Source organism: Polyodon spathula, chromosome 9 (genome assembly GCF_017654505.1).
Source record: "Polyodon spathula isolate WHYD16114869_AA chromosome 9, ASM1765450v1, whole genome shotgun sequence".
NCBI lineage: Eukaryota > Metazoa > Chordata > Actinopteri > Acipenseriformes > Polyodontidae > Polyodon > Polyodon spathula.
Window position 1 is genome coordinate 40644832 of NC_054542.1, and position 15770 is coordinate 40660601.

The following is a 15770-nucleotide window of genomic DNA, read 5'->3' on the forward strand; positions in this document are numbered from 1 at the left end:
GTGCTTAGAAAGCCAGTGAAAAGAGGCACAACTGGGTAAAGTTTTGTCCAAGTGTTGTTCTCGTCAAGGCCTACAGGACATGCATTATATTTGTGTTTCTATCAAAACTTCATGTGAGACCTACATAGCAAGGCAGAGAAAATGTTTGGCAGCTTTTGATTAGCTACAGACACTTTAAATGAATCATTTCACTTTGTCCCAAAGACTTCCCGTAAGTGGAGATAAGATTTGTGTTCAACTTAATTTAGTGTACAGGGTAGATGTTTTCAGTCATAAAATTGGCACTGATCACCAAGTGTTAGTAGTTTTAGGTTCTTCTCTAAAATTAGGAATTAGCCTGCATTATACTCTATGTAGCAGCCTGTATAACTAAGACTCTAAAGTAACCTTCATTAAGAATTTATTACAAACAGGGTCTCACAGTATGCCCTCAAACAATTATGGCATTATGAGTATATACAATATGCATTAACCATGCTTGCCTGTACTTTACTACAGTTTGATATGTTTTTCTTATGGTTTATCTCAAAGAGTTTCAGTTTAGCTTTTGCATCAAACTAGCAAATATTGAGTTAAGCCAACTCTTGGTGTTTTATTAGCTGAAGAGCAACACAGGTCATGGTTTCATGAGAGCTGTAGCATTTCTGAAAATGCAAAGCAGTATTTTATCCAAACCATTCCCAATCTATCTTCCATCTTTATTACGACACGATCAATAAATCCATTGGAGACTAGTTAATTTGTAACAGAGCTTAGGGGAATGGTAACAATTTCAGCAGCACTCAACATGCCTGTGGTTTTCTGTAGCAGGACCTTGTTTATTGGTGGATCTTTTGGAATTATAACTGTGGCTCTTTGGGGTGCTTGCATTTGGCAGATATTACTGAGGTTTAAGCCAGGTAACGTCATGTTTATTGTCATGTAACCATTGATGATAAGTGTTTCTTTTTTGTTTTCTTATTTTGCTTGCAAAAGATTTCACAATATACTGTAGCTGCACTCTAGGTTCCAGGTCAGATCTGAGCCTTTACCTGATAAAGGACTGTGTATATGTTGGCAAGTTTCTATATTCAAGTTTCCTTGTAAGCGTAATTCCCCAGTAAACTAAGTACCCAACTTTTCTAAATAAATACAAATAAAAGCCCTTTGCTAATGCTTATATTTCAAAGACGATTCTGTTCTGTAGACGCTGCTTTCTGATCCCTAATCATGGGTTTGAGGTATGTAAACAATATGTGCCCAATTTTTAAAAGCCTGCACATGATATGCTAATTAAACTAAGTAATGTCAATTTGATAATCTGTCAAGCTTCAGGGCCTAAATTAATGTATTTTAAAATGTATAAGAGTGTAATATTTTTCATGCCACTAGTGTTAATAGTACTGAAATGCTGAGGTTTGGTTTTGAGGTTTGCTCATCAACCTGACTACCAACCAACCTTTCATACATTTTAAAAGTATTATTACAAGAAATTGACTGGGACTTGTGAAGCATGAATTCTGATCAAACTGATCAATTAGTTGACATTTCTAGTGTAGTTTTCAAAGCTTTCTTTGTTTTCAAGTAAACACCTATTTACTGTTCGAACAGGTATGTTATTTTTATTACTATGTGCTATGTGCTATATTACTGTGCTACTGGATTCCCCAAACAAATTTTATTAGCTGTACTGGATCTGCTAATGAGCAGTTATAATGTAAACAATATTATACAATGTAACAATATATTAAAATATAAGAAAATGAAGACTTCAAATACATTATTTATCTCAAATACTTTATATAATCTTTAATCTTTAACTGGGTGGTTCACACTGTATATTTTGTTTTACTTGCGTTTGCAATGAAATGTGCTTTTATTATTTCCATTTGTATCATACCGTGGGATTCTCTTTAAATTAAAATACCTCCAACTTATTTGCTCTAATTGGGTTATGACATTTCAGATTTTTTTACTCATAGCCTGAAGCATTAAAAGGTACTGATATTACATACTAACATTTATTAATTCTGATGTGTGTAAAGACTGCAGCGATTTAAAAATTCTACGTTCTTTGTTATGTGGAACAAGTGTGTAAGTCTTTGTTGTTGTTGTTGTTGTTTTTCTGTTAGACTCGTCCGTTACTCCCACTTCCCCCTCTCCTTTTCCTTCTCCCACCCCGACTCCAATCCCCTGCACCTGTTTGAACAATGGAACATGCCAGAATGGGGAATGCATTTGTCCAAACGAATGGCAAGGAGATCAGTGCCAGACTGGTAAACAGTACATCTCAGTACATTAATATACAAATATTCTAAGTGGTATCAGATCCTCTGATATAATAATAATAATAATAATAATAATAATAATAATAATAATAATTGTAAATACATGCTAACCTGATTGTAAATACTAAGGGTGTCATTTTCTCTAAGTTCTCTAGTTCACAAAGCTCAACAGCTTCAGTTAGTTAAAATCTTGAGTTAATTGTTTAGTCGTGGGAGTGGGAGCCTTGTCTAAGTTTTAGAATTAGTAACCAACTAATTACAAATATACAAGTACTGAAATACATACAAGCTTGTTGTTCACGCTTTCCCACAGCGTACTTCTGTGAGAGCAGCACGGACAACTCCACTGAAGTACTCAGCTTCAACAGGATCCTCATTGGCTTTTCCGGCTACTCCAATGAGAGGTGTGAGCCACAAACTGCCAATGGTATGTGACTTCTATAGCCTGTAGGGGGCAGTATGGTCACTGACCAACTGTTTCTGTATTAAGTATAACTGCAAAGACCAAGCCTTATTAAGTAGGTCAGTACGGCGTTTAGATGAGAAACAAAGTAAACATCTTTCGATATTAAATTGATATCGTCCAGATTAGGCAACACTTGTAAGGACTCATTCTCAACGAATATACAATTTCCATACTGCAATTCTCTTTGTAATACTTCCCTGTTTTATAACTTAGATCTAAAAAAAAAAAAAAAAAAAAAAAAAATCAGTAAAGAAAGGCTACAAATATAAACAGTCCCTCTGTGATCTCACCAAAAACTTGTACAAAGAAATCAGAAAGTTAGACGTGATCACTTGAATAAAAATTATAAAACATTTTTATATATTTTGGCCCCTTTTGCAGATATCACATCTATATATTTCTGTTTTTTTTTTAAATGCCAATTTTTTTTGGTCAGATGGGAAGTCAGCCTGACCTCTAAGCCGTGCTGACTTCCCAAATGTCTGTTTTATTGTATCCAGACTTGGCTTAATAAACCCCTGTGGTGGTAATTAAACAGTCAGTTAAAAAAGCACTGGGAAACAAATGAACTGTGTATCAATCCCTACATCTGTACAGAGATCCACAGTGTTCCATTTTCTTCTACAACAAGGAGAACAGGGAGGACAAGAAGAGCCACTTCTGCTCAATTCAAACTTCTAACCACCGAGAGGCAGCAGAATGACACTCAAACAATTCAAACTGGTAACCATAGGGAGGCAGAGGAATGACACTCAAACAATTCAAACTGGTAATCACCGAGAAGCAGAGGAATGACACTCAAACAATTCAAACTGGTAATCACCGAGAGGCAGTGGAATGACACTCAAACAATTCAAACTGGTAATCACCGAGAGGCAGAGGAATGACACTCAAACAATTCAAACTGGTAATCATCGAGAGGCAGTGGAATGACACTCAAACAATTCAAACTGGTAACCACCGAGAGGCAGTGGTTACTTTTTTTTGGGGGGGATATAACTGTCCAAAACCTGACAAGAACAAAAGATCAGGAATCTGCAAAGCTTGTACATTTTTACAAAACATTTTAAAAATGCATATCCTGGCCTGTAACGCAACAATTTACTGATTTCAAAATCCTAATTTTTGAAAAAACAAAAACACCTGTTTAAAAAAGCAGAAATGAAAAGCTCAGAAGCATTAAAGGTCTTGTAAACCCTTGAGAGTGTGCTGCGCATGACTTTACAGTACATAAGCTATATAAAGTGAATCAAACGGATCTAAATTGGAATTGTTTGTTTTGTATTTAATGCGGTTTGTTATTTAACTTTTTTTTTTTTTAAGCCGGTGTTCCCAAGGCAACCCGGAGCTGTTCAGAAAATGTGTCTGGAGTCCCTGTTCTGAGTTTACCACATATTGTGAACTGCAATGACAACCTGGAAAATCTTGCACAGCAGGTAACTCTTTAGAATCGACTTTAGTGAGTTAGACATCAAAGTGAGTTCCAGTTATGGTACTGGTTAAAAAACATAAACATGTTTAACTACAACTTTCAAGTGTTATTTATTGTAAAGTAAATGCATTGTGCCTGAATAGGTCAATGAAAAAGTGACAGCAGAAAGGCTACTGGAGATTGCAAAGGAGTCTCAGATTCTGACTTCACAGCCAGAGAAACTGACAGCTCATAACATCACCAGCGCTGCTGAGATAGTTAGCCAGATCCTCAATACAACAATCAATGACACTGAGGTGAGATTGACTTTCTTTGAGTACTTCTGAGTGCACAAGCATGGCATGTAGAGTATGTCTTGTGGATAATTAAAACTCCTTTGTAACTTGTGATTCTCTGCTTTAAAATCACTAATCTTTATAAATAGCCATAAAAACCACTGCATTGAAACTAGCGGATCGAGGCCGCAAATGATGGCCAATTAGATTGTTTGATTGCCAAAGGTCAAAGGTTGCACTGCAGACAACTGCACAATGGTGCTGAGATTCAAATCTTGCTCACTTATTTTGAATAAATTAAACTGTATATACTGCTAACCTCACATGTTAAATTAACAATATTAATTATGAGACCAGTGAAACAGTTGCAAGATTTTGTGAATAAGACTCTACAACACACGTGTTTAAGAATTTAGGGGCCTATATTTATTTATTTATTTATTTATCTATTTATTTACAATTTCCCACAAATTGTGCAGGTATAGTGAATAATAACAACTTAACCTGCATCTGTACTACTAAGACAGACATATTTTCTCATATTTACACAGACAATGTGAGAACACACTTTACAATCCAATACCAACATGTCATTTGAGGAATCCATTAGAAACATATAAGCAGTGTACTATTTGTATTTGTATTATTATTTTTAGCAAGCCGCAGCTGCAGCAGTTACTACTATCAGTCAACTACTGGATGCGAGTGATGTTGAGTTCAGCAAGGTCATCAACATAACCTACGTTACACAAAGGTACCCAGCTGAGAGGGAAGGGGGGGGGGGTAGAGTACAGTCAGGCCAGAGCAAATAATGTCATTACAACACACAATCAACAGTGCTCTTAACTATAGTGAATGTTACTTAACCTTGAAATATAGAATGTTGTACTTGGGATAGTTTTAGTTTAGTGTGGGTCTGGGTTAATTTTATCTGAGATTAGAAACATGACTGTCTGTGTGTGGGTGGATACAGTTTGTTTGCCTTTTGGGCTATGTCCCTCTTTTTCCTATCATTTCAATATGCCACATGTACAGTAGCACCTACCTTTGCTATTAAAGCACAAAAGATAGAGAGCAACTTATCCAATTGTGATTAAACTTTGTAGGCACATTCTTAGCAAATTCAGATTCTGGGATTACATATAAACCACCTGCTCAAATTCAAGACTAAACTTGTTTGGCTAAGATAAAAATGGTAATTGTTCAATTAAGTACTAATAATCTTATGCAATAAACAGAAATATACAGTAATGCAGTATAACATATAGACAGTATATATTTTAAAGTGAGTTTGAAGTTTATGTAAGAACTCAATTGCACCCTGCATTTATTTATTTACAGCTGAGATAACTTGCTGTTGGTATCTATTGGCCACCAAGGCAGTAGCAGATTGAGCTGATTCCATATACCTGTCCTCATTTGTTATACCTGTCCTCATTTGTCATACCTGTCCTCATTTGTTTCTTTTAGGACTGTTCTGTTAGCGTCCAAGGGTCTCACTGCACAGCACAACCACGAAATTATTGTTTTCTTTTTAATACTATAGACAAATGCAACAAGCAATAATCACTGTAAATTAATTTAAAATATATTATACCTGTGATCTCTATTTTATGTGGGGGGTCTGCCTGTGACAAAATAGCTTGGTAAAGTAATGGTTAACTTTCTCCCAAAACAGTCTGACAGAGAGCCTGGAGGCATTCTCCCGGGACAAAGGCACTAATGATACGAAGGTGGTTCAGCCAAACCTGGCAGTGCTGTCTGCCACTGTGGATTCTGCATCGACTAAAGGAGTTCAGTTCACCGCTGTCAGAGGCAGGTTTGATCTCTTACACCTCTCCAGTCCAATTGTACTGGTCTTGACCTTTGAGACTTTCTTTTTTGCAGCTTTGAGCAGTGTGAAACCATAACTTGTGTCCAGGTTGAAGTCAGATACCCTGGCCTTTGTAACCTAGTCAGCTAGACTATTAATTATGTTTGAATGGAATTCCCCATTGTCTTCTTCAATGGATGACTATACTTCTTAGTGGGGAAAAAAATAAAAATGATGCTCTGTGCGTTATGACTTTTTTTTACGCTTACTTCTAAGGGGATACACAAATATGAATTATTGGTTTAAAAAAAAAAAAAAAAAAAATCTGTCATATCTCTAATGTGAACAAAGCAGATGGGAACTTGACAAAGTTCTTTTACCATATGATATGTGTGGAGGTATTGTATATTGAGCATGTCCAGGTTTTCCTTGAAGCAGGCTGTGAAGCCACCATCAATGTATATAGTCTTACTCTTTTGTTTAAAGTTGGTATTTCTGTATGAAATGATTTAGGTTAAAAAAACAAAAGTTGAAACTGTCTGTCTTGTTTGGAGTTTCTAATTTCCGCTACACCTAACAGGCACTGACAACACCTTGATCTCCAGACTCATAACCCTAAACCTCACTTCGTCCCAGCTGACAGTCAACAAAGATGCAGAAGTTCAGATTTTCATCGACGTCTCTTCAGGCAAGTGGGCAAAAAAACATCTTGACAAGTGTAAATGCACAGGTCTCACTCAACCAATCAAAACCCGCTATTCCAGTTCCATTTCATAGACCTAAATTCTACTACAGGTACAAACAATTCCTCAAAAGACAGATTAAAATTCTTAAGTAATGATGTACAAGATACCCTTCTGTTCACTAAAGATTAAATCATGTAAAATTATTATCTTTAAGATAAAGAAAATAATTTATTATGTACAGTTTTCTCTTATGGTTCAATAACATCATCTTGTGTGCTCTTTTGGGAGTCAGAAAACAGTATTATACAGTGATCAGTTGGACACTTGTCTCTGATGTTAAAACATTCAAAGCACATGACAGTCCTTTGCTTTCCTCGTCACTCAATGCTTTGTGAATGCAACCATTACACACTTTTCAAAATAACTTCCAAAAATATATATTTGGTTTATAAATATAATACCAGACTGGTAAAATGAGACATACACCATTTTAATATGTTGCAACTGCATAAGAAGTTCCAAAGAACTGTTTTCAATTGAACATTATCTACAAAGATAACATGAAGAAGGATATATGGATTAGCAAGAAGAAAACATTTGACTGTTTTCTTTCTTTTGCAGGTACAAAGGAGACTGGCCAGTTTGGTTTTGTGCTTTACCAAAACGACAAGTTCTTTAAGTCCAAGATATATCGTAGCACCATGAGCATCAGCAGGAGGGTAATCTCTGGGAGTGTTGCCAATGGAGGGCCGAACAATGTCGATCTTCTTTTCAATCCAAGGGTTGGTGTTGGGCTGTAGTTTTAGGAGTTATAGACAGTTATCACTTTAGTCTCTGTATTACACAATACCTTAATTACCTTAGGTCAGGGGTGTCCAATCACAGCCCTGGAAGGCCAGTTCACTTCAGGTTTCACAGATACAATGAGATAATTAACTACTCCAGGATCTGGGTGGAGGTTTAATTGGTTCAATTTAGAAGATGATTAGAACAAAGACAGGGGCCAACTTTGGTCACATCTGCTGTAGATAATGTACAGAATAATTAATTTCCTTATTGATCGCTGTTTGGCCTGAGCAGATACATGAGGAGGATATAATAGTCCGGGATCCAAACAAGAAAATAAAATGTTTTAAGGTTTTCTTGCACCCATGAAGAAAAAAAAAAAATTGTTTTTCTTTGGGGCCCCTGGAGTTCACAATGAGTGTCAGTGGTAGATCAATGGCAAGGCCAAGCAATGACATGAAACCAGGGGTTCACAGAATTACCACATCACAAATTGACCTACCATGCGTTATGGTTAGAGAGCATTGTATTTTGAACTCTTGTCAGATTAAGAATACTAGATTATGTCTTTGTGCTTTATTATTCATTCATGTCTTATTTGTTCAATGCAACATAGATACTGAGATACTGTATCTGAGATACTGTATTATATGTGTGTATATATATATATATATATATATATATATATATATATATATATATATATATATATATATATATATGTGTGTGTGTTTTTTTTTTTTTTTATTATTTTTAAATAGAGGAGGTTGTGCCAGATCCAATTCATTTTTTGAGAACTGCTGTGTTAAACTGCTTATGTAAAACTACAGTTTGTTTGTTTGAAGTCCTCCTCTCTTTCCAATACAGGACTTAAATGGTGTTATCCTGTATGACTATGCCTGCGTGTTCTGGGACTACAACAAAGATGACTGGAGTACAGAAAACTGCTCAAAGAGGACAGATGAGGATGCGAATCTGAGATGTCACTGCAATCATACCACAAATTTTGCTGTGTTAATGGTAGGAGCTGATTTATTAACGTGAATATGAATTTACTTTATTGTTCCAGTCAGTATTACTAAGGTTTTGCTCCTGGGTACCAGTGTACCATTTATGTATAAAATAAAAAATAACTTTTATTGCTTATTAATAACAACTATTAGTTTTGTCTTTTTTTTAAGTTTTTTTTATAAATCATGTACTGCACATACAATAATTTGTATTGCATGAAGCCCTAATCAAGAGTCAAAGGACCACAATGACCAATATACATTGTATCACATTTATAGCATTGCTTACTGTACTGTACTTCTCCATATTTCCTTACAGACCTTCAAGAACAATTATACTTATTCTGAACCCCTGAACTGGATAACATATATGGGATGTGGACTCTCAGGTGCAGGGCTCTGTGTTACTATTTTATATCATGTGTTGACCAGGCAAGGCTTTTATTTATTTATTTATTTATACATTTATAACACTATTTGACAAATATCAAGTTTAACTGAGCCTATGCAAGTTATGAAATATTGAACTCATCAAAACATTTGTTTAAATCATGTTGTTAAACAAAGCTTTTTCTTTATGTACTAGAATATGCATTTCTTTCTTTCTCAGGAAGTCTCGTAAGACAAAATCCACAATGCCTCTGGTTAGCATATGCTCGTGCATGTTGATTGTCAACATTCTCTTTATCACTGGGATTGGCAACCCCAACGCCAATGAAGTGTCCAGGAGATCTAATAGTAGCGTGAACACCTTGCTGTCCTCAGACCTGCACCCTCTGCCTGACAAGGGCAGTTGCACAGCTGTTACTGCCCTGCTGCACTACTTTCTGCTGGGAACCTTTGCCTGGACGTCGCTGTATGCTGTCCAGATGTACATGAGTCTTGTCAATGTGTTTTCTCAGCCCCCCCAACACTTCTCAATGATTATAATAGGAATTGGCTGGGGTGAGTGAAAACACTCAAACACACATACATAGTACAGAGCTTAAACCTGGAGGGTTGTCAAATCACAGACCACCAAAACCTCAACTCTACAAACAAGCTTTTGTTGTTGTTTTTTTTTTGTTTTTACATACAATATTACTTTTTAAAAATGTATTTACTTATTTATTTTAAACAAAATGCCCGGTTGCCAACCATCTATGGCAAAAAGTTTTGCATCGCCCTATAGAATTAACACATTTTTACTTCATAAAGTTGAATGAAACCTTTTGAATAATGTTACATTAACATATTGAAATACATACCTCTTTGTAGTTTTCCATATACTAAAAACTAAAAAAAACATATGTGTGAAATATACAGATCATACTCAGGCACTGCTATTAAACATAAAAACACAGAAACAGTTTTAAAATCTTAACAATACATTAAATTAAAAACTTGTGAGGGGATATAATGTTTGTCTCTTATCCGTTAGGTCTTCCTGCAGTGGTGGTAGCTATAACATTGGGAGCCACTTATCGGATTAACAACCCATTAAACTATCGGCAAGAGGAGTTGTGAGTAAATGTTTGTTTGTTTTAAAGGGAAAGTAGTTGAGGGTCCAGAAAAAATATTGACAATCCATGCATGCATCCTTAACATAGGAAACACTGTTTACAAAGTGTTTTACAACTGTACGTGTTTACATTCCAGATTACAGAATGGAAAATTGTATTACAACGGGATCAGAAATTGTAATTAAATAATGTTATACTGTACATTTAAAGTAAATAGCAACATGAGCTGGTAGGGAACTGGTACTGGATGTAGCTTGTCTAATATTAGGTTTGTATTTATAAATAAACCTTCAGTTTTGTTTTTTCAGCTGCTGGTTGGCAGCACTGGATAGAGAGGGGAATTTTGACATCACAAAGCCAATGCTGTGGGGCTTCCTGCTTCCTGTGGCCATAATTCTCATATTTAACAGTGTTGTCTTTGTGAGCGTGATGACCTGTGCTTTGTTCAAGAAGACTGCTTTAACTAGGTAATGATTTCTCATGCTTCATGCTTGTTAAGGTAAAAGAAAATAACAACACATACAATAAACCTGAGAAGTTTTTTAAACAATTTTATCTAGCCAAAATTGAGTACGCTTTTTTTTTTTTTAAATCTTAAATATACACAGAATACCACACAGGCCCCAAACAATGTAAAAGTAAAATAATTTTAAAAAAAAAAGGCTTTATGGTTCTCAGTTGAAGACAGCAAATCTCACGATTTTGCTGTAGATGCAATGCAAGCTGTAACTCGTTCAAGCAGTCACCCAAAGCTGTGCAACCCCTGAGCTATGTTTTTCATCATTTTCAACTTGTCCTCCACTATTCTCTAGCACTAAACGGCAATCATACCTGAAGAAGCTGATAAGCAGCATATCTGTGGCAGTGGTGCTGGGGATAACCTGGGTCCTGGGCTATCTGATGCTAATTGACCATGATAACACACGACTCGTCTTCAGTTACGTATTCTGCATTATAAACACCACTCAGGTTTGTCGAGCTCCCTTAAATATTTGTAATATTTTTGCCCTCTTGCTTTTAACCTCTGGATACATGAATGATATAACTATCTTTTTCATATTTCCATTTGCTTCATTTTTTTTACACCTTTTGTTTTGATGGCATATCCCTTGGTTTTATTTCCCAGGGATGCTTTGTTTTTGTTCACAAAAACTCCCTTTTCTGGTTTGCTATCTAATGTAGTTATTATTTATCTTAATGCCGCTGAACACAATTAATGCAGTGTATTTTTTTAAGTATCATATTGTGTTGCCGCTCCAAATTACAGATAATTCCTCTCAGCAAAAGCACTCCTCTCACAGATTGATCATTTAGTGCTTGTGTGTAACAAAGCTTGCAAACAGTGTAACAGATAAGAAAAACTGTATGTTTAGAAATACTGAAAGAAACAACTTCATTGCCATTAAAAAAAAATCTGGTCAAGACATTTGCCATTGAATTTATTTGGTTTCTCCTGAGTATTTCTAAACCCAACACTGTTGAGTCATTGTTGAAAAACTGTGTATTTTATATTTGAAATATAATATAATATAATATAAAATGTTGGTAAACTTTTTTTTTCTTTTTGTTTTTCCTGTCAACAGGGGCTTCAGATTTTCATTTTCTTCACAGCTCGAGATTCAGTCTTCCAAAGGAAGATGACAGCCATCGTTAGCTCAATCTCGCCACTTGAATTTCACCTGCATTCAAAGAAATTTGTGATAAAAAGGAAACAGCAGGATCATGTCAGTGAAAGCTACAAGCAGCTTGAGGGCCTTTCCTCTACCACTTCCACAGGTTAGCCTTCCTCAGGCTCTAAAAACATACAGCGGGGGCCATGCATTGTCATGTCACTCAACTGCTACTGTTTGGTGTGTGTGGTATCTAAACCTTCAAAAAGAGCTTATTTTATTCAGTTGTTTGCCCTGAGACTTTTTGAACAACTTAAAAGGTAGATGATGTCTTTATAATCAACACTCTCCCTGATCCGCCTATCACTTCAGCTTTATGGTCTAGTTTTTTCCTTCTTGGTAACATTCCATTTCATTTTTAAGAAACATGTGCTTAATCATTTTGGTTAAACGTGTACAGGGCTACAGTGTACTTGCAAACACACTAATGCTTTTGGAATCTGGCTCTTAGAGAGCGTTCTGTCTTTGTCCTTCTGCTTGGAGATCAGAAAAGGCAAGAATAAAATTAAACCACAACACACCAAAAAATGGATATACATTCAACATTAGCTATAAATGTGATGTATGGCGTTTCCTTTTGGAAAAGCAAGTTTGTATACTATATCAAGAACAGCATTCTGTGTGCAATGCACTAGATCCCCATTATACATCCAAATAATGAGTTTCATTGGAAACTTAGTTGTATTTCTGAAAGGAGAATCCGCCCCTTAATCAGATACGTAATGCTCCATTCATTTTCCCTTCTATCCAGACAAGCTTCCCAGTCCCTGCCGATGGGAAACATCCCCATAACATGATGCTGCCACCACCATGCTTCACAGTAGGGTTGATGTTCTTTGGGTGATGTGCTGTGTTGGGTTTGTCCCAAACAGAATTCTTTGCATTTAGGCCAAAAAGTTCCATTTTAGTTTTGTCAGACCACAAAACTTTTTGCCACATGGCTACAGAATCAGAGTGTTTTTTTTGCATTCTTCAAGTGGGATTCAAGGTGGGCTTTCTTGAGTAATGGCTTCCTTCTCACCACCCTACCATATAAGTCAGATTTGTGGAGTGATTGGGATATTGTTGTCACCTGCACGCTTTGACCAGTCTTGGCCATAAAAGCCTGTAGCTTTTGCAAAGTTGCCATTGGCCTCTTGGTAGCCTCTCTGATCAGTCCCCTTGCGCGGTCATCCAGTTTGGAGGGATGGCCTGATCTAGGCAGGGTCTTGGTGGTGCCATACACAATCCACTTCTTAAAAATTGTCTTTACCATGCTCCAAGGGATATTCAAGACCTTTGATATTTTTTTATACACATCCCCTTATCTGTGCCTTTCAATAACTTTGTCCCGGCGAACTTTTGAAAGCGCTTTGGTGCTTATGGTTGAGTCTTTGCTTTGAAATGCACTACTCAGAAGAGGGAACCTACAGGAACTGCTGAATTTATCCGGAAATTATGTGAATCACTACAGTTTAACACAGGTGGTGGCCACTTAACTTAGTGTGTGATTTTGAAGGCGATTGGTTATACCTGAGCTAATTTAGGATTGCTATTACAAGGGGGGGTGGACACTTATTTTTTTAGTTTTTATTTTTAATTAATTTTCTACAAATGTCTTAAATATTTTTTTCACTTGGAAGTCGTGGGATAGGATGTGCAGATAAAGGAAAAAAAAAACTATTTTAATTCATTTTAATTCCCGGCCATAAGGCAACAAAAGGTGAACATTTTGAAAGGGGGTGTAGACTTTCTATACCTATAAAATATACGTATATATATATATATATAGATATATATATATATATATATATATATATATATATATATATATATATATATATATTCCTTTTAGGTCCTTTTATCCACGACCTTTATCGTTCAGTTGTCTGGTCCCCCTTCTCCCCTGCCTCCACCTTGCAGCGTGCTTTGTCTATTGGGGAAGGCAGCCCTCAAGTGCCACTTGTCCTGCCTGCTGACATTAGACATTTATTTCATTCATATACTTCATTCATCATAGTTTTGCCAGCAAAAGAGCGGCTGACAAGCTCCAATGGGCAACAAGGCCATGGGTCATTTCATTCCATTGGTGGCATCTCCTTTATGAAAAAGCTGAAACATATTTTTTCTGAACTAAGACATTTTTTTAAAAATACCCCAGTGTGTATTTCTATTGGGCAATGATTTATTGTTAGGTATTCTTTTCATTCTTAATTATATCCAGAACTGCTCGCCTGTGTTTTACTTTGGCAGAGAAATAAGTTCAGTAAATAGTCCAGTTTGCGCTACACAGGTCTAGTCCTGGTTCAAACCACCAGTTGTTACAATAATGCTGTACTGACCAGCAGGGCCCAGTGAATAGAATCTCTTGACATGGAGTAGAAACATCATTGAAGAATCATTTCTGTACCATGGTCAGTGGTTTAATAATGCAGCATCATGTTCTTACAGTATTTCCTTTCCCTCTGTCTTCAAACTGCACACCCTCCATGCATTGGTTATAATACAAACTGACAAAACCTGCTGTAGATACTTACTTACTGATTGATAAAGCGTTGCATGTTGACTGAAGGAGGGAAGAAGCTGTTCTACTGTAATATTGCTTAATCGTTGCATTTAAAATTTAAAATATCAGAACATATGTGAACAACATGTCCATTTAATATATATATATATATATATATATATATATATATATATATATATATATATATATATAGACATACATACATACATTTTACAATTGTACAATTGGGTAATTGGTTGAACAAATAAATTAATAAACAAACATGGGGCAAACATCTTGCAATGTATGCATTTCATTGGTATAATTATTATTGCTGCTGTCTGTATGTTTATGATGCCTTCTTAGCTACTGTAACTGTACCCCTTAATTTAACTGTACACCACTTGGATCATTAGTTGCAGGATGTCATACAGGTAGCCATTGAGACATAATAGGTGTGTGTGTTGCAGTACATCCAGGTGGGAGATAATTTTAGAACTAATACATTAAGTGTAAAATGCTTTGAATACATGTTTACTGCAGTTTCTATACCATCTCTATTATGAAGAAGAAGAAGAAGAAGAAGAAGAAGAAGAAGAAGAAGAAGAAACCAAAAATACTAGATTTTGTAGACATGTCTTTGTTTGGGATCTCTCACGACACATCATATGGAATGTCCAAAAGAAGAGTTAAAGTGAACACCTTTGAAAATTGGAATTTAAGACCGTCCAAGGATATGTCTGTATCGACGTCTTCAGTCAGCTTTGCATTGCGTTACATCGAATAAAACAGATAGACCTTACTCTTTATCTGCCAATAAAACACACCATCCACTGACACCAGAGCAATGTGCGCGCAGTGACAAATGCTGAGTAATTCGTTTACTCATGTCTGCATACAAGGCGTGCCAGTTTCGGGGACTCGGTTCTCTCACTGCCCGAAGCTAGCTTGTGTCTAGTGCGGCTGCGCGGCGCTGTATTTGCCACGTCCAATTTGACTGGAAGAGATTTCCTGGTCAGAATTCTGAGAAATTAGGGCCCTAAACATCATCATCCAATCCTGGAAAGGAACAGCCTACGAACGCAGACACAGGTGGGAACTTGTATTGACTGATTTATTTATTTGAAAGAAAGGTAGACATTGCAAAATAAACATTAACAAAAAAAACATAAACGAAGGCAGGTAATTCTTTCATTGAAAGTGCCACGGCTGTTCTTATCTATTTGGTTGTTGTTTAACGATATGCACGTGTACATAATATTGATTATAACTATAATTTGGCTTTTGTTGTTGTGTGTTTAATTAGATATAATAAATATTTATCCTCTACAGTTGTCATTCACAATAAAATGTTATGGTTTTGGTGCTGCCGGTGACC

At 36.1% G+C, this 15770-nt stretch overlaps 2 protein-coding genes across 3 annotated transcripts in view; both read left to right on the forward strand.

Moving 5' to 3' along the window:
- Positions 1-760: 760 nt before the first annotated feature.
- Positions 761-12662, forward strand: adgrg7.1 (adhesion G protein-coupled receptor G7, tandem duplicate 1). Its single transcript, XM_041260004.1, has 16 exons — positions 761-899; positions 2112-2255; positions 2581-2694; positions 4057-4169; positions 4309-4461; positions 5097-5194; positions 6119-6255; positions 6834-6941; positions 7495-7721; positions 8593-8745; positions 9055-9167; positions 9346-9680; positions 10156-10237; positions 10546-10704; positions 11050-11206; positions 11821-12662. The coding sequence occupies exons 1-16, from the start codon at positions 761-763 to the stop codon at positions 12016-12018; spliced, it is 2430 nt and encodes an 809-aa protein (XP_041115938.1). The 3' UTR covers positions 12019-12662.
- A 2686-nt stretch (positions 12663-15348) lies between these two features.
- The window catches only part of LOC121320837 (protein TFG-like), a 48903-nt gene continuing 48481 nt past the window's right edge, over positions 15349-15770 (forward strand). The window contains exon 1 of one of the 2 annotated variants that reach the window (XM_041259523.1): positions 15349-15484. The gene's annotated coding sequence lies outside the window, so the exon portion shown is untranslated. The remainder of the gene's footprint in view (positions 15485-15770) is intronic. The other variant, XM_041259522.1, reaches the window with a different exon arrangement.